General features: G+C 40.6%; 2 protein-coding genes across 4 annotated transcripts; both read right to left on the bottom strand.

Moving 5' to 3' along the window:
• Positions 1-576: 576 nt before the first annotated feature.
• On the bottom strand, positions 577-10,043 carry plk3 (polo-like kinase 3 (Drosophila)). The gene is made up of 15 exons (XM_070919005.1): positions 9,733-10,043; positions 8,638-8,745; positions 8,401-8,517; positions 7,929-8,058; positions 7,707-7,794; positions 7,098-7,193; positions 6,687-6,885; positions 6,288-6,414; positions 5,943-6,058; positions 4,552-4,672; positions 4,363-4,446; positions 3,701-3,863; positions 3,304-3,433; positions 3,077-3,187; positions 577-2,889 (listed from the first exon to the last, which is right to left on the bottom strand). Exons 1-15 carry the CDS (start codon positions 9,946-9,948, stop codon positions 2,692-2,694), a joined length of 2,004 nt encoding a protein of 667 aa, XP_070775106.1. The 5' UTR covers positions 9,949-10,043; the 3' UTR covers positions 577-2,691.
• A 1,491-nt stretch (positions 10,044-11,534) lies between these two features.
• On the bottom strand, positions 11,535-18,038 carry LOC139296260 (small ribosomal subunit protein uS14m-like). Of its 3 annotated transcripts, XM_070918627.1 has the most exons (7): positions 17,964-18,038; positions 16,806-16,970; positions 13,891-14,101; positions 13,680-13,776; positions 13,487-13,586; positions 12,945-13,039; positions 11,535-12,588 (listed from the first exon to the last, which is right to left on the bottom strand). In XM_070918627.1, exons 1-7 carry the CDS (start codon positions 18,030-18,032, stop codon positions 12,417-12,419), a joined length of 909 nt encoding a protein of 302 aa, XP_070774728.1. In that variant the 5' UTR covers positions 18,033-18,038; the 3' UTR covers positions 11,535-12,416. The 3 variants fall into 3 exon arrangements, with proteins under 3 accessions (XP_070774728.1, XP_070774729.1, XP_070774730.1); XM_070918628.1 differs by lacking the exons at positions 16,806-16,970; positions 17,964-18,038 and adding an exon at positions 15,026-15,111; XM_070918629.1 differs by lacking the exons at positions 11,535-12,588; positions 12,945-13,039; positions 13,487-13,586; positions 13,680-13,776; positions 13,891-14,101 and adding an exon at positions 15,752-16,320.
• Positions 18,039-18,398: the final 360 nt, after the last annotated feature.

Genomic DNA, 18,398 nt, shown 5'->3' with positions numbered 1-18,398 from the left:
TGCCTCGACATAAATGTAGTTCCTGCAAGTTTTTTACATTTTTGCAGAGAAGGAAATGGCAAGTTCCTTTGGGATAGACCCCGCCAAGAGCCCAGGATCTGCACAGAAGGCAACACACACTGGCTACATTGTGCAGTGTGGTGTCATTTTAAAACATGTTTAACTTTGATGTCTTGCCTAACGTATGTATTAAGTGTGGAGGGGGTTAACAGTGTGCATTGTTGTCTGCTACAGTGACGTGATAAACCATAGACAGGTTTCTGGCTTTCTCAGTGATGTTGTGCCTACAACCACTCAAGTTTCACAAGGAGGAGAAACAGGCCCAAGAGTCCACACTGAAACCGGAGTCAAAGTATGTGAGTCAGCCCCAACTGAACAATCGTCATCATGGCATGCCAAATTACAAGACTTTATCAAGCATACCAAGGCTGTCCTTGTGAGTTGGCACTGTCACTTTTTTTTTTTTTTTTTTTTTTTAAACCAGAGGCTTCTTACTAAGACTTCATTTCCTTGTAGTTAAGGGTCAAGCTACTTGCCAAGAAATCCATAGGAGTAGAATAGTAGAAGATAGAGAAGTCACGGGTCGACATTTATTTTAATTGGTATGATTTTACAAATGAAAACCAGAGCAGATCATGCCAGCTTTCTAAAAACAGAAGAATGTCATCTGCATACGGCCCACCCCTATAATTTTCAACGTGGCTGTAGAGCTTTAGTCACTGCTAGAGGCTCAAACACACTCACAAAGAGTGACGGGCTGAGAGGACAGCCCTGTCTAATACCTCTGGAGAGAGTGTAAGCCACAGGGGAGGCATATTCCACTGACAAATCCAGCTAAACTCAACATGTTTTAATGTGCAACAGTAAGTGCAAATTAAGTTCATTTTCAATAAACTTTATTTTTATCCCATTCCCCCCCCCACCCCAAATATGTTACATACAAAAGGTGATCGGAATTGAACATTTCCTTGTGTCAAGACCGTAACATTTAAACAATAAATAAAAAACATGTATAAATAAAAAATAAATAAACAGGACATTATGTGCCAAAAAATAAAGACTCTTCTGAATTGGCAGATGGCTTTCACAATGTTGGGTTTTTTGAAAACACATGTACGTAATACTTGCATTCCAGGTCACAGTTTTTAGGATACAACTCTGGGTCAAGAAAGCAATGTAAACCGATAAGGATTACAGTACAACAAAGTACAATGTTTTCTTTTTTTCCATAGTAGATATTACTGGGATATATACTTATGATACCAGTTGTTCTAAAAGCTTATACCAGGTAGTGAGTGTAGTGCTATCAGACTTACTTTTAAACTTGGCTCAAAGTATAAAAGTAAACCCTACCTGTATCTCATCTCGAATCTTGTTTGTATCCAGCTAGACATTCACAAAGGGTTGTTATTGCACTATACAGACATCCCTCAGAAAGGCACTTTTATCCCCCCTCCCCACCCTCATTTTTCCAACCAACACTTTTGTTTACCAGCACACATTCACCAATTGTATTGTGAATTTAAAACTGAATCATTTTAAAAACCAACAAAAGAAAATGCCTTTTGGTATTTAGTTAAAAACAAATAAAATATAACAAGTGGTAGTAAAAGGTTTTGCTTTCCAGAATTTACAAAAAAAAAGTGCATTATTGTGTTGCTCCCATAGCCCCCTAGTAAGCTGTGTACCACATTGGTGAAATTTGTTTCTAATAACTATCTTAACAAAAAAAGAAAAGAAAAAAAGTGATGTTGGATGAGAGGAAGCAATGACTTTCTCCAAACTTTAGCATCACTCTCATCAAATAAGGCCAGGAATGTTATCTGTGCATGTGAGGTCAAGATCGTAGTGTGATCCTATAGCTGGCTAAATTTTGTTTGTTTTTTTAAAAAGGAAGGGAAAAAATGAATGTGTGCACCATAGTCTAAAGAGGCCAGAAACCAACCGAGGGTAGGAGGGTCTCTCTCTCTCTCTCTAGTCAAACCACAGTTCTTCCCAAAGCATCTCTGATGTAAGATCACTGCTCCACTGCAAGTCAACGGCGTAAATAACCTTGCTGCTAAAATACTTTTGGAAAATGGAGCCTGAAAGCATTCCAGCTGCAAGATCATCCTTGTTCCGTTACAAGCAAATAAGACAATTTTAGTGTTTAGATACCTTTGAGACACCATGCCTGGGTTGTCGCCTATCAGGGGAAGCCGAAAGCTGCAGGTTCAGTTGGTGGCTTTGAAAGATCCAGCCAAGAAGCAGTGGTTTTGAGTGAGGGAAGGTAATTGGGAGTTTTGGGTGTTCATTTAGGCGTCTGCCTGTGAGGGATCCATGATTTCAGGCCAGGTAGCAGTCTCTTTTTAGGTACTAATACCTTCCAGGTGGATACCTTTGAGGCATAAGCTGGACAGGCACAAACCCTTGAGGCAGACGATGCATTGGGCAGCTTCCTGACTGCTTGATGTTTATCAAGGTCAAGCAATTTGATGATCAGCTGTCTGAGCACCAGTCCAGACAAGAATATTTGCTCGACTCCTCTGAGCAGCCTTCCATCCGTCAACTGAACAGGCATCAGCTCCTCCCGGCACTGCCTTGAGAAATGATATCAACCAGTCAGGCTGCTTAAGAAGGAGGTGTTAACCAGTCAAGTTGCCTCTAAGGCATCTGCCAATCAGGCAGCCTGGGAGGCACTGAGCTGTGCTCTCAGGCATCAGCGTGGTGTTGGAGCAGCTGGACCACGTATCGCAGTCGGTGTCTTAGCTCGGAGGTGCAGCCCATCTCGATCAGCATGCTGAGGAGGTAAGTGTATGAGATGCGCTCCCGGCTGATGTAGGTGAGCAGGTAGGAGTCATCGGAGGACTTGCACAGGATAATCTTGGTGTGGTCTGTGTAGAAGTTAACCTGGATTCAAAACAGAGCATGAATGTAAGAAAAGGAGGGCCACAATCTAATACGTGAGTGTTACCAAAATGGGTAAAAGGTATTTGACCAACTTTTTTTTTTAACTTAAATGTTTACAGTGTTGATCCACTTGCTTTGTTTTATAAAAGCATCTAGGACTGTAAAGAATTTGAGAGGTTTTTCGAACCTGCAGAGTGCCATTGTTAAACAGCATAACAAGAGCATGGTCGGTCTTCACCCACTGGAGCAGCAGAGGAGGAGGACCTGAGACCTGGTCCTCACAATGCAGATCTCCACCCTGAAAAAAAGAACAGAAAGCATTTAGTTTAGATCACAGGATGTCACGTTAAATCACTGTCTAATTGCTCTTCGACAACTATGAAAGCTTCTAGCTAAACAATTAACAGCTCATACCTCCATGAGGTTCTGCTCCATGTAATTGGCCATGAGCTCTACAATTTGTCTCTGGCTGCGGAGCTGCTCAGGTAGAGAGTTGGCAGGGAAGGTGAAGTGTTCGTTGTTGGTCAAGCAGTAGTGGACTGTCCTGTTTGGAGGGAAAGAAAAAGTGTTACTGTTTGAGTGGGGACACACTTTGAAATTTAAAATCAAAATCACTAAAATATTGTAATTAAAAGATTATCAACATTAGGGATAGGGATCGCTATCTATGTGGAAACTGCTAAAGTATAGTTGGAACACATATTAGACCAATTCTGTTTCTTGGCAGCGTCTAGTCATAAAGTAGTCAAGACGTTCGAACCACAATGTGAATGTTTACATGACACTTTGAATAAATACTGTAGGTACTTACTTGCGTTGGTCACAAAGACTGAGATGTGTTCCCTCATTGAAGAGCACACCGATGCTTTGGTTTGAGAGCTGGTAGCCAAAACCATATTTGTTTGAGTAGTCGACCCATTTAGTCACCCACAGGAAGGACTGTGGACTGGACAAACAGGGCGGGTTTCTAGTGGCTGGAGAGATAAGAGATAAAAATGTCAGGATTGATATTATGCCCTGAAATTGTTCCATAGAGACCGAGTAAATGGAGGACACAAAAATGTTTATATTTTCAAGTCTATAAGTCAGCACATTTTACAAAAAAAGAAAAAAAAAAAAGTGTATAAGCTTTAAAAAAAAAAAAAAAAAAAAAAAGGTGCTTTAGGCAACATGAGTCAGCAGATATTCAATCAGAGGCTCAGGCAAGGAAAAGATCTGGTTGATCAAACTTGAATGATTCTACATCATTCTTAATTTCATGCAGAAAGTAAGAGATGTTCATGTTGGAGGAAGTAACACTTTTTGCCGTGCTGTTAAAAAGGTGCCAACTTAGCATTTCCATTTATTGTCTTGAGGTTAGACACATCGCTCTGACTTGCCAAACATTCGTATTACAATTAGTAGTATTATTATGCTGTAGACCAAAAGTGCCCTTGCAGTCTTTATAGCTCAGTCTGCTTTGTGCTCTCTTACCTGCAGGCATCGTAGCCAGGCAGCCGTTGAGAACTTTCCTGGCCGATTCAGCAACAGCTGCGGGGGTCAGGACGTCCTCACATGCTGCAGAGAAAACAAGAATTAAGTGAAACATTGATCACAAAAGACAAAAGCAATTAAAAATGCAATGAAATACAATCGACTGAGAGAAAAAGTATTGGGCCCTACGTTCAGTGCTGCTGGCCATGGTGCCCTTGAAGGAGCGGGAGATTGACTTCCTGGATTCCTCCTCAGCAGGAGTCTGTTCCAGAGGCACAGAGCTCACCAGTTGACCGGTGGGGGAGGGCACCTGAGCAGCAACAAAAAGATGGGATTTAACGCGCATTCATGATGAGACAGACAACCAAAGTGATAGTAAGAGCACAAGATGGAAAACATGCCAAAAAAGGCAACCATAGAATTAAGAAGTGCACGGGACACCCAGTGAGCGTGTTCTATTAATGCTTATACACTTCATTGAGCATCTTACTGCCACTGCACTGGGCTGAAACTACTTTTAGTACCACAGTTTCCTAATGTGTGCTTTGCAAGCATGCTGCAAATTTGATATGTAGTCTCTAATGTCATGTGACCACAAAGCTGCTTTTGAAATAATCTGGTGGTAATCGGTTTGTTAGCATGTCGTGTTTTTCTCTAAGCATATGTACAATAAAAAAAAAATTACACAAGGTACTTTTGATAACCACTTTGTTTAGTCAGAGAGGGGGGGAAAAAAATCCAGCTTTAGTCTATTGACTACAACCTGGTTTCTCAGCACAGGCTCATTATCAAGCTGACTGAAATATTCACTCCATAAAGCACACAATGTAGTTCCTATTGGGCTCTATAAATAGCAACTGAACCAGTCCGATTAGGGATTGGCCAACTGAGCTTCCTGTCGTTGTGGCATTTAGTCTTCTGAATCTTTTTAAAATGAATACAGATTGTCGGTAGCAGGATTAAAATGATCTAATAGAGAAAAATTCTGCCAAGTATGAAGTAACAGTTACTCAGATAGGAGAAAATTGGCCTCAATATACTTCAGTTTCTCACTAAATATTAACAGCTACATCCAACAAACTGTGCAACATTTTTCCTCTGAATGTCACTGGTCTGTTGACAAGCTGAAGGACTTCTGGGACAAAACAAAACCGTACACTGCAATCTTAGAGAAGCAAAGCTAAATAACTAAACTTCTAAATCCCTTTTAAGAAGAAGGATGATTTCTTTGTATAATTAAAAGCATAATCCATTGTTCAAATAATACAGCTGCCCCATATTCTGCCAGTCTGAGAGTCTTCAAAGCTGGTATTTGCAATGTTATTCTGAGGACAAACTCTCCAAATCTCACTCATAATTAAAAAAAAACATTTATTCATCTAATTTCCACTGCAGCGCCATTTATGAGATAGTTTTATTGTTTAAATGAACATGCTGCAAAAGTGTCAAAGCTTACTTCAAACACACTACCTGTGGGACTGATTAGTAACTGGAATTACCCCCCCCCCTTTTTTTTTTTTAAGTAAACAAGGCAACTTTTTTTCCCTTGAAGTAGGACACAGAAAAAAAATGAGATGTACCTCATTGGGTCCCACTGTCTTGTAGCTGATCTGCCTGTTGATGGAACATTTAACGATGCCTGACACCAGCTTAGAAATGTCTTTGTCATCTTTTTCCTCACATGGTATCTTCTCCACTGCGAAAAAAAAATTAATTCTTGCATTGTAGTCACAACAAATATGTTTAACCAGGGGAGCGTTTATATGCCTACATACAGTAGTTCAGGAAATGCTTGAAGGAAAACTAAATACAATCCAGTTTGAACATTCTTTAAACATCAGTTCTTATGAGGTGAAACCAGATTAACAAGACAACTAACAGATGACCTAATCTGCTACTGTGTCAGTCACTTGACTGCTGCTTACCTTTGGGTTTCTTCTTGCCAAAGAGGCTCTTGGCCATTTTAGTGAAGAATTTCTTGGCAGGGCTTGGGGGGTGGAGCTCTGGCACCATCACACAGCTGCTGGGGGGAAGCTTATCAGGAGTGAAACCCTAGAAGAAAGTAACAAAGAAGGCAGAGAGGAAGCAGATTAGAAGGTGAGGAAGGTGCAAGAGGGACGTAGACGGCACACAGCTCATTCTGAATGAAAAGGATAAAACATCAAGCACTGACATGAGAGACTTGCTTCTACTTTCAAGCACCATTTCCCTCACTCCCAAAAAAGCATTGTGGTCTTTAGCAAACAGCCAAACTGTCCATAAAATTGATGGAAGCATCCCATCATTGTTTCCTTAAACTGACAAAATAAGCATGATTTGCATACTTTGGTGAAGAATTCGTGGTTGAGGATTTGATCCAGTGAGAGTCTGTCGCTGGGGTTCTTCTGCAGGATGCCTGAGATGAGTTTCTGTGCCGCTGGGGAAAGCGTGGATGGCAAGTTGTACCTAACTTCCTTTATACACTTGTAGGTCTCCTTCAGGTCAAGAGTCTCAAAGGGAGGGTTGCCACACATCAGCGTGTACCTGGATGGGATAAAACGCAAGGCAACCACTGGTCAACTCAAGTTACAAAATAAGGATTTACACTAAAAACAATCTTGGTGGTCTCACTGACTGAGATAACATGAAGCCAAGACAAAACCAAAACCTGTACCTCCAAATTCCACAAATGTTATTTCACACATGACTGGACAGAGGAAATACTATTGGTTAAAATGACCAAAAAAGAAACTCACATGACACATCCGAGGGACCAGACATCAGACTCTGTGCCGTGGCCCTGTCTGTTGAGCACCTCAGGGGCCAAGTAGTTGGGAGTCCCACAGATTGTTCTGAGAAAACAAGTACAGGATAAATTACATGCCTCAAAATACTCAAATCACTTCCTTTATCAGGCAGACAATGAAGTAGTGGTTGAAGCATTTTTTCCTGCCACACATTCTTCTGGTATTCCACAGGAAGGTGTCAAACAGGTACTGAAACTCTGCTCTAAGCGCTACATTCAACTGCCACTTGGAAACCGGTTTAGTTAGGTACTTACTGAGGGAAAGTAGTGGGAGGAAGAATGCGCTTAGTAACTGGCGTAATGGTTTTAGCTTGATGTGCATTATGAAAGCCTAGGAAATGGCTCAGACTGATGTTCAGGTTCTTGGGTGTTAAGTATATGAACAGTATTCACTCCAAAGTAGCTTAACTTTAAATATCAAATAAGGCTATAAATTAAAGATGGTTCCTAAAAACTATTTTGAATTTTCAAATATCAGGCTCTTCAATGTGAGTTTGTGGCTACCTCTACTAGAAAGAGACTTAAAAATGTTCAACTACTTTTTTTCCCCTTTACTAACTTTTTCCTCTGCTCCACTGTCTCCAGCTTAGCAGCGAGGCCGAAGTCTCCCAGCCGCAGCTCCATATTCTCATTGACAAAGAAGTTGCCTGAAAGGAGACAAAAACATTTGTCCGGTCAGCATTCCACAGATAACATGTGCCTGCCCCAAAAAATTCACAGCGGATTCCTGGGATGCTTGTGTGTCGCACGTACACCATGTTTCAGTGGGATGCTACCATACCTAGTTTGAGATCTCTGTGCAGGATCCCTCTGCTGTGAAGGTACTTGAGGCCGGATATGATCTGTTTGAGGTAATATCGCACTTCTGGCTCTGTGAGCGTGTGTCTCGCCTTCCAAATGTGTGCCAGGGACTGCAGAGAGAGAGAGAGAACAATGAGTGAACTGTCAACCCTGCATCCGTCAGTAGGACTGTACAACACTGCTGCACGCAAACACATGCACACACACATCCGCAGTAGCATAAAAAAAAAAAAAAAAAGATGCTGCTGTGTAGTTCAGGTGGGTGTCTGGGACCCTTCATCAGTAATCATTAGGCTGTTAGGTATGTAAACTTTAAATTAGGTTCAAAGAAAGATTGAAATATAGTTTATAGTCTGTTGTGCCAATGTGGAGCAAAACAAGGCAAGCTGTATACGTGCAAGCACAACACATGCAAGCTGTGCAGGCTGTTCTAGAGATTTCTGAAGTCTCACCTTCCGACTGCAGAGCTCGAGGAATATGTAGATGTTGTCTTTGTCTTCGAAATGATGAGAGAATTTCACCACATGCTTGTGCGACAGGGTTTTGTGGAGCTCGATCTCATTCGTAATCTGTTAAATATTCGGACAATCAGTCAGTTTGTGTGCATATTTCAAATCTAAAACACAATCCAGTCAGATATTGACTTCTCTGCAAAACTAACTGAGGTATAAACAAGCACGGCTGTGTACCTTGTCCCTCTGGTGTGGTTTGGACACCCTGCTCTGTGGAATCACCTTCACAGCATACATTTTGTTGTTGGAGAGGTCGGTCATCTCGTAGCATCGAGCAAAGCCACCCTTAGGGGGGGTGAGAGAAACAGGATGAGGATCAGTTAACAAAAGCAGCAGGTTGAAAACCTGCAATGGCCATAAATATTCTGCCTCAATGGCAATTGATCAGAGAAGCAATAGCTGTACAGCAATCAAAATGATTCAACAATGATTTAGCCAATTCTGAAAGGCTGGTGTGGAGGCAAATCAATGAGAGGAAATAACCAATCCAGCATTAAACACTATAAAAAGGGTTAAATCTATTCATCAGCATCATTTCATAATCAACTGACCAGTATGTTCTGTTGCTCTGACATGCATCTAAAACCGACATCAACCTCTAATATCATGTTTACTGCTGCTCATTCACGACTATTCCTTCACGCAATCAAGACTACATAAGCTTGAGGACATGAGGGATGAGGCAGACCGAGCTGCTGCATTCATTAACCATGAAATTGACGGAGACGTTTCCAGCTCTGCGGCAGGCAGCAGAGAGAGAAAAAAAAGACACTTGGCCGGCTGCCCGACGCAGCGTATCGATGGACGTGCAACATGTTGATACAGTCGCTCCATTCATACATCGCACATACTGTGTCAGAAATCATTACAGCGGGGGTATAGTAGGGGAGGGGAGGGATCATGGCAGAGTCAGGCAGATGCATCTTTGGAGTAACAGTCGTCTGAGGTGGCATTAAAAAGCGAGGATTCGTTTTAATAATAATTATTCAGCTGTTTTAATGTGTTGCCAATCATGGGTGCGCACCGGAGCCGGGCACACCTTGCGCCTGATTCATTCAGCAATGACGCGCACAGCAGGGGGAGATTGGCCCACGAGGTCATTCCCTATTCCTGTTAGTAACACACCTGGGAAACAGCTCAATGATTTTTAAAATCATCGACAGCTTCCGCATCAACCGAAGTCGTTAACCCAAATTCTAGATCCAGCTTTCTCCTGAGAGAGACTCCTGTGGTGAAGCGAGACAAACACATGTACAATTCAAACCATCGTACCTTTCCCAAGAGCTTTCCTTTACTGTAGGATCTCCCCGTCTTGGAGTCTGTCACCACCTGGGCCAGCTCCGGTTTGGCTTGTTCGGGTTTATTCCTGCTGGTTTTCACCGGGGCAGAGGACTGTTGGGGTCCACGCTCCGGAACAGGCTTAAATAAATCCGCATTCATGGTGTGGCACGAGATACGCTGCGTCGCGGTGAAACAACCGGTATCCATTGAACACAGCGGTGCAAAGGAACAGTTCGTATGTGTATATACAGAAGTGTATATCCCTTTCGCTTATTTTCTCAGCAGTCGGTCTGGTGCGTAATGATGCGTCCACCTCGTCCGACTGTCTCCATCTGGCGTGTCTGGGCACGGCTCTCTGACGCTATATAGGCGAGCGGCGACGTCATGGAGCTGGGGGCGGGGGGTGGAGGTGGCGCACTGGTGGAGAAAGTCCAGACGATTTGCTCAGACGGAATCTCAATCAAAAATGTCTCTGATATGTAAGAAAAACATGAATGAAAGAGCTCGCGAGAAGAAGAAGAAAAAAGAGAATCGGTATAAATCACGTTGATGTGGCGCGTGCCTCAGTGCTGCCGTGAGGCCGACGACACGCGGTAACCCGGGCAGGGGGTCGGGGGGTTTCCAGCGTTTGTCATCTTAAATCTACAGACTCAGTTTATTGAATGTGTCCCTGGGACTGATGTGATGATGCAGCGCGTGACACCTCCGAGAACAGCCAAGTAAATCCTCATTTTAATGAACTTTTGGCCTTTCGTTAGTCCACCTTTACACTACTGAGCGACGAGGAAACGCTTCGTGGAGTAAAATCTTAATGAGTCATCTGCTCCATAAAAGTTGTGCGTGCCGTGTTACAACACTCCCCCAGGACCAATGGTGATTTACAGTTTCCCACATTCACTCATGTATCACCTGAGGTGGCAACGTAACACGTGCTGCAAATGCACATATTGAGGATATCTAATGTAGAAATTGTACGACATATTCCGAGCAGTCATGCAGCCAAACTATCATGGACCGATCACAACCGATCAAATAATATGACCACTATTTGTATGTCCCCAATAATCATAGGACATATCATAAATCATTTAGGACCTACAGATCATAAAATTATTGTCTTATAATTTAATTTAGCAAAGCTGCTGGCACAGAGACGAGTTTTTTATGCTGCCAAAACCCTACAAAATAAAAGCACACATTTCTGCAATAAATCTTGGGGTATATTTCCCCCTCGTGTGTGTGTGTGTGTGTGTGTGCGCGCGCGCGTGTGTGTAATCCCCAGAGAAACCCGTGTGAACTATTGATCGCGGCTGCCACCTGGTGGACAAAACGTGAAGCTCGAAAGCCCATGCTCTTTGATAGTATGAATTATTTAAAACTCCCTTAATTCACTTGTCTATGTTGTGCTGATTAAACATCAAGACAGGCCATGAGCAATTAGAAGCGGTACCAGAATCCATTATTGTGTCTATAGTATCTGGACCATTGCTCATATTACTATATATTTGAATGTTTAGGTGGAGGTTTGTATGGACTGTAAGAGCAGAGTTCTCCTTTTGGTTTCTGTGGGTTAAATTTAGGTAGTCACCATCTTGTAATTAAAAAAAAATTCTATGAGCAGTCAGGCCTCTGTGAGGGCATATTTAATGTATGACTACACAACATTTAAACTCTTCAAGACATGATGACAGCATGTGGCAGGGCCAGCCTAGTCTAAAATAAATGGTGGGTCAGAACACTGAATAAAATCTATTCTGATCTCAAAACCAGAGCAAACAAACAGAGGCAAGGCAATCAGTTCAGGATCTGTATTTGTGAGAACTTCATGAACAACCTGAGGGCGAGCAACAGTACATGTAAGTAAAATAATCAACTTAATCATACATTTCACATATTCACAAATGTTGGAGGGAACATCACAACTTTAAACAGTGCTACTGTAAAAAGAGATTATAGTAAGAAACAAACAGTCACATGAGGGAATTTCAAAGAACGTGTTTTAGAGCATTACACTATGCAACAGGAGTGGGTTCCAACGCAGACCCGTGCAGTGACGTAAAGTATTACACTGGACTGATGTACAAGTAGCACTACCTTTACTGCTTTGATTTGATCTATTTATGGAATGACAAAAAGGAAAATAAAAGGCTGGTATGAAGACTTTAAGAGAAGTCAGAGGAGCCCTCTGGTTGGTCATTAGAGGAATAAGAGCAAAACTTTGGCAAATCCACACCTGAAAACAACTTAAATATCAGCTGTTTAAGCTGCACTGAATTCTGCACAAGAACGTATACGTCCAAGTACTGACAGATATTTATCTCAAGAAAAACACCTGCACTTTTACCCTTTTCAATCTGACTACCTAAAAACAAAGTGATGAAACATTGTGATTTCTTGCTGTGTTAAGGCTGCTATCTGCTGGACAGCCTTATGTTTGAACAGGCATTTTATGCAATTTATTGACAGCTTTATGCATTATGTCTCATGCCTATTAGGTCTTAGACATTAATCCCTACACCTTATTTATGAGCTGTATAATGAATTTCTGGATTTTGTGGAAATATTACTCATATAGGACTTTAGTTTCAACCCATAACATTTAATATTCAAGTCATGTCAGCTGCATCCCTGGCAGCTCTCCCTTGGTCCTGCTGAGAAAAAGCAGTGAATGCAGTTCAGAAGTCCATCATGCCATCTCCTCCTTCTCCTCGTATTTTCTTCTCTTGGGACTCAGACCAGGCTTTGTTGATGGTTCTCTTCATCTCGTCATCTCCATCGGAGTAAATCTTCTTCAGCATGCTCATCAGGCCATCACTGGGGTCTGCACTCTCATCTACATTGGGTTTACTGTTGAGTGACAACAGGATAATTTTGTATGAGTTCATCGGAGGAGTGGGATTCTCATTCTCATCCTATATTGCTGCATCATATACAGCGACACCTGGCACACAGATGTGGTACTGCACATTAATAGTTTCTGACTCTGTCACAATCCTGTTTATCTTTACTATATATGTGGGGGGGGGAAGGTTTCAAATAGTTAGAAAATGATGGTCATTATGCTAATCTTGCACACAACTGCTCATGCCAATGTGTCATTAGCTACAGACACATTGCAGTGGGCTTACACCATTTAAAATCCCTGCTTTGTGCAAACTACTTGAATTAAAATGAATCAATATTCCTTATTTCTTTGAACTTACTCTTTCTCTTTAGACTGCTTTTCCACCTTTGTTAGGCATTCCCACTTCTTTGTTGACTGCTTCTTGCACATGACCAGGACCATGTCTGTTTTTATCTGTTGAAGGGAGGAAAGATGGTTACAGACCTTTCGACAGTTGCCAAGAAAAGGGAATACTAGATGCCCATGTTTCTTTGTTGCTACTGGATCTGTGAGAAACATTTAGCAATTGTTGAACAGAACCTTAGCCCTAAGCAGTTGATAATTCAATGTAGCAAATAAAGGATTGGTACTTTGAGTTTGTTTTAGAGTCTACTTTCTGCCCTGTAGCAGTCACAAACCGCTTAATGTAGTTCAACCATTCACAACAGAAAAAATCCACCCAGTGTGTGACAATATGATAACAATCTTTAAAAACAAAATGGTTGCAAGATGTAAAGAGATGTAACAAAACAGTAAAGTGTCAGAAATGTATTTAAGATTTGTATTATGGATTAACTAATTTAATTAACTCGTGCCTCCTTCCATTAAAAAAAAAATAAAAAATGAAAAGGCTTTATTTACCTTCTTATAGCTTTCCTTTTCATCGATGGAGTACAACAGGTTGAGGATTGTCATCTGATGGTTTTTTTTATCTAGATCCTTTACCAACACAGAAAATGACCTGCAAAAGAGAGAATGAGCAAATGCAATTATATGGTCAGTGACACATGATGAATAATAAACACTGTGTGTATATACTGTATTATCACCTTACCCTTCTGTAAATTTGACCTCCACATTTTCTGATGGAATTTTGTGCACATCCTTCAATGTAAGGTAAATTTTGACAAATTTCTCTGACTGGTCCCATGCTGCATAGAAGACAAAAGTGTGAACAATTTCCAAATACTTTTTCAGCTCTTGCACACATCTTAACTGTTGCACTTTCTCACAAAAGATAGTCTTACTAAACAATGGCACCATACCATAGTTGGTGATCTTGACTGTGTATGTTGCTTTAGAGGCAGCAGATGGGTCTGCCTGTCTCCTGGCTTGCAGCTCCTTCTGTTGTCGTTTGACGGCAAGCTCCTTCTCCACCTTCTTTTGCTCCTGCTTTAGCAGCTCCTGCACTCTTTTCTGCTCTGCCTTCTCCAAGAGTGACCCCAGCTCCAGCAAATCTGCCTCCAACTGGTTGATCTGTATAGGGCAAAGAACCACCATAGCATTAATTAATTGTTTTTGATACTGTACCGTCTAAATTAATCTTTTTTTTTATACATACAACTGATTTGCTAGTTCCAGCCCTGCTAACAAATTTCTTTTGTATTCTCCACTTTTTGCCCAGTGTCTTATGTAATGCAAATCACCCTGTAACTGGAAATGTACAATCGTGCCCTCAAGCGTTTTATCACACCGACGTTGCTCTACTACGTAAGAATTCGTGTCTGGCGCCCTCGCACAAATCAGGGTAAATATTAGTTATTGATAGTGATACTTTAAGTTTTGCCTTGTTAAATCAGTTCACTGCTTCCTTGGAGTTGACACTCTCGGAACAGGATCGATTAAAGTTACCCCATCATTGATTTACACATGAGGGAAGCTAAGGTAACATTAGATGGTAAAAGATGCCAACTAACTTACTACTACAGGTGGATGATACATAGATTGTCCCCTATGCTTATTTAAGCGATAACGCTTAAGCCAAACAAAAACATAAAATTCTCCACTTTCACCTCGATGCCATGATGACACATGATCTTCGACGTTAGCTAAAAGTTATGTTATCATTACATTGCTAGAATGTCCTAGTAACGTTAAACTCCAGTCTTGGAGCTTGCTGCTTGCTAGCTAGCTAGCTAACTGTCACATGCCGCCACACATGACTCTGCACTGTTATCATCTTGGGCAAATACGTTTAAGTTTGGTGAAAAAATAAAAGTACAGATTAAAAACAACACCACTTTGCTGGTTCGCAGTGGCTTGCTAACTAGCTTCGTTAACTAACGTTAGCTAACGTAGCATTGATTTCAGTGGAATCATGTCGTTAGATTCAGCTAGTCAATCGCATAACGTTACAAATTAAAGTTTTGCCTATTAAAATTATTTTAAAAAGCTGTTTACCTGTTCGGTTAGATCCATTTAGGGTTTGTATTTATCAGCTATGGTAGCTAGGATCAGAAATGTGTTTGAGTTATCTTTCCTGCTCTGATTCGGCAGTTCTTCTTCTTCTTCTTGTTATTTTTGATTTCTGGCGGTTGAGAAGCCAGTTTATAGATGCAATACCGCCACCCACTGGACCGACGTGTTGACATCCATAAAATATAATTCAAATAAATTCTCACTAAAAGTTCTAAAAGTAGTTAATTGCTCGACTTTATTTTTTATTATGCCTTTCAGACTTCACATCGTAACATAACTTAATAATGGATGCAGAGTTTTGTTTCCATTCACCAATTTGCACCACTTTCACTGCTTATTTTATTCTATTAATACTTTGTATATAGAGTATAACAAAATATATTTAATGTATAAATTGATGAAAATGAAAATGATATTTTATTTTATTTAATCAAGGTTAGTGATTGCATTTGATATTAAACCCCATCCTGTATTCTACGAAGTTTAGGACTCCAGTTGGTAACAACTCATCTTGATTTGGGTTTTCTCAATTCAGTATATAATAGATAAAATCTCTAGACGCTTCTATTGAAATAAAATACTCTTAATCCAACCATATACAACCACACAGTATATTTGAAAGAAAAGTCATCAAGTTAGCTGTCTGTATCAACTTCTACATTCCAAAATAAACCAAGACACAAAAGGTTAGTCATGTACATTAATATTTATTCATCCATTTCTGAGCACAGTAAGTTAATACGGACATTTTCTCTGAGGACTCACATTAGAATTTTCTCTATAAATATTATGTATTTTGTTGTTTTTCATATTATAGAAGAGCCATAAGAAAACAAAAGACCGGGACAAACATCATCTACAGAAAGGATATATTCATGTCCCCCTCTGCATATACAAAATGCTGAAGATGCTGCAGTAATCTCAGTGGATTCACTTTAACCATTAACACCTTCCATGCTTTTTTGTGGGTAGTGGCGGAACTGTTTTATTACAGTCAATACCTCTAAAGACTCCAGACACTAAAGGGCCAAAACGAGTCTGTATTGAATGCTGATGTCCTGCTCTTCAGACTGCAGTGTCCAATAGATCCCCAGTCACCACCTTGCCCTAAAAATCCCAGACATCTGGTTGTGGTCAGCTAAATGACGGAAGACAATCCGGCTCAGTCGCCACCTCTGCTTCACTCCCCGAGGTCTGGAGGTCATCACACACCTGTTGCGTATTCTCACAGGGCAGCTGTCCCTTGGTAATGCTGAAATTTCTTTATCTGCCACTTCCTGCAAAGATTTTTTTTAAATGTTTAGGAACTCAGTGTTTATTTGTATTTTAAATAATTTGGAATCACCTGGATATTATGAATCATCTCCCATAATGATCACAAAATATGCACAACTGTGCCTTCTTCACTATATACTGTTAACGACTTGTGTTGTCTGCTGCACATACAACATGAAACTTTTACTCTTTTTTTATTCACTACTTCTTTTCATGCAAAGGAGAACATTTGCTACAACAGGAAAACATTCAGCTAGTTAGAGATGTGCACAAAGATGCAGGCTCAATTTTTTCTGACTAACCATAATGAAGATTTAGTGGCAATTCATACTGCATTGGTAATGAAATATTGCAAAAATGACGTAGAGAGTAATAAGTCATTTTCAAAACAATGAACCGTAACAATGAGCTGTAACTACAGCTTCCTCATCAATTAGGACAACAGAAAGACTAAGACTAAAATAAGAGTCGAAACATTGCATTATACCTGAAGCTCTTTGGGTAGGATGGTGTTCTTCCTCAGTGCATTGATCCGTAGCCTCTCATCAGCATAGTCAAAGGCCATCTGTCTTCTCTTGAGGTCCTTCAGCATCCTCCAGTCAACGTAGTAACCCCTCACCTGCTCCACCGCCCCCCAGCAGCTCCTCAGGGCCTGCACACAGAGATCCAGCAGGTGTTATTGACTGACAATTAGTATTATGCCCCTGGGTAGTAGTACCACACACAGAGTGAACCGCTTCTTCCCAGATCTGAGCGTTATAGGCTGTTCTTAAAGCCTTTTTGCAGATAGTAGATTGAGAACATCACTCACTAACATACAGGTGTAGATTTACGTACCGATAATCATGGTCATTTTGATTCATCCGCAACTGAAGTCCTAAAGCCAGTATGGTCTTTGGGACTCACTCAACATCACCTCGTCACTCATCCTTATAATAGCATCAGTTTCTACTCTACTATGTAGCAATCTAGCTATGAAATAAAACCAATATTGATTGAAAAAAATCACTGATTGAAACGTGTCTCTTAAATAGACACATAAACTGCATTTTTGTAGTATGGGAAAAACTGTAAAGTAAAGAGAAGCTCATGTCAAACTGTAATAATTGGTTGTTTATTTTTATTACAAATTCCTCTGTCCTGTCAGACATAACAGTTGACAGCAAGCACAAAGCATCTTATTTACTTTCCTCCTTGACATATTCCACCCTTGCCTTGTGTCCCTATGCGGTAACATTTCAATATGGCACAGCCTGACATTACTGAGGCTGATGTGAGGAAGGCTCAAAGTCGTCACACAGGTAAGGATGTATTTAAACCGTTAGCTTTAGAAACGACTTAAAATCTTATATAAGCTGCCGCAGACAAAACTCGCGAGAAACGTTTCAGTTTTAACAATCAGACAATTGTCTTGCTATTAGCTATTACGGTAAATGAACAGGTAGTTATTTAGCAACAACATAAAAGACGTTCGTCACCTAGCAGGCTAACTAGCATTAGCTACGAAGCTAACGTCAGAAAGCTAGCAAGGCTACTAGCTAATATTGAAAACGCTGTTTTCTCTATCCTTCTGTCATACATATGCGATGGACTCTTACTGAAAACACTAAAACCACAAAATGCAACGTTATAATAAGTAAGTTACCTGCATTGGGGCGCAGACAGAGGAATAAAGGGCATTTAACCCTAAACATGTTATCCTGTGGGCCGCCATATTGAATTATTTGTTGTGCAAAACCACCAAGAGAGGAGTACAAAACACTGAAAATATCGCCACCTATCGACCAGGAGTGTGAAATGATACATGGAGGCAATGGAAACAAATCTGCAAGTTGTGTTAATCACTCCCGTCCATCTTTTCCAATCAAAGTTACAATCAGTTTATTTGGATAAAAGAAGCAAAAAGAAAACGCACACAAAAAAATTGAATATTCTGACAAATTCTTCAAGCTGTCATTTAAAGAAAAGAAAGTTTACAGTAGCCAAGTGCTTTTGAGTTAATAGGACATTTTATTGAATCTTTCATGATGTTTTATATAAACTCTGACATGACGATGCTTAAAGTGACTTACATGATATG

Source organism: Enoplosus armatus, chromosome 14 (assembly GCF_043641665.1).
Source record: "Enoplosus armatus isolate fEnoArm2 chromosome 14, fEnoArm2.hap1, whole genome shotgun sequence".
Lineage (NCBI taxonomy): Eukaryota > Metazoa > Chordata > Actinopteri > Centrarchiformes > Enoplosidae > Enoplosus > Enoplosus armatus.
This window is presented reverse-complemented; position numbering and strand designations above follow the sequence as displayed.

What these genes read in the sequence shown, in the direction of transcription:
- plk3 (XM_070919005.1), bottom strand. Translation starts at nt 9,948, where the DNA reads ATGGATACCGGTTGTTTCACCGCGACGCAGCGTATCTCGTGCCACACC. An exon ending in CCTGGCTACGATGCCTGCAG is followed by an intron (nt 3,864 to 4,362) that starts GTAAGAGAGCAC and finishes TTATCTCTCCAG; the next exon opens with CCACTAGAAACCCGCCCTGT. An exon ending in AGTCTTTGTGACCAACGCAA is followed by an intron (nt 3,434 to 3,700) that starts GTAAGTACCTAC and finishes CCCTCCAAACAG; the next exon opens with GACAGTCCACTACTGCTTGA.
- LOC139296260 (XM_070918627.1), bottom strand. Translation starts at nt 18,032, where the DNA reads ATGGCGGCCCACAGGATAACATGTTTAGGGTTAAATGCCCTTTATTCC. An exon ending in AGTCAAGATCACCAACTATG is followed by an intron (nt 13,777 to 13,890) that starts GTATGGTGCCAT and finishes TCTTCTATGCAG; the next exon opens with CATGGGACCAGTCAGAGAAA. An exon ending in AAAAGGAAAGCTATAAGAAG is followed by an intron (nt 13,040 to 13,486) that starts GTAAATAAAGCC and finishes TCCCTTCAACAG; the next exon opens with ATAAAAACAGACATGGTCCT.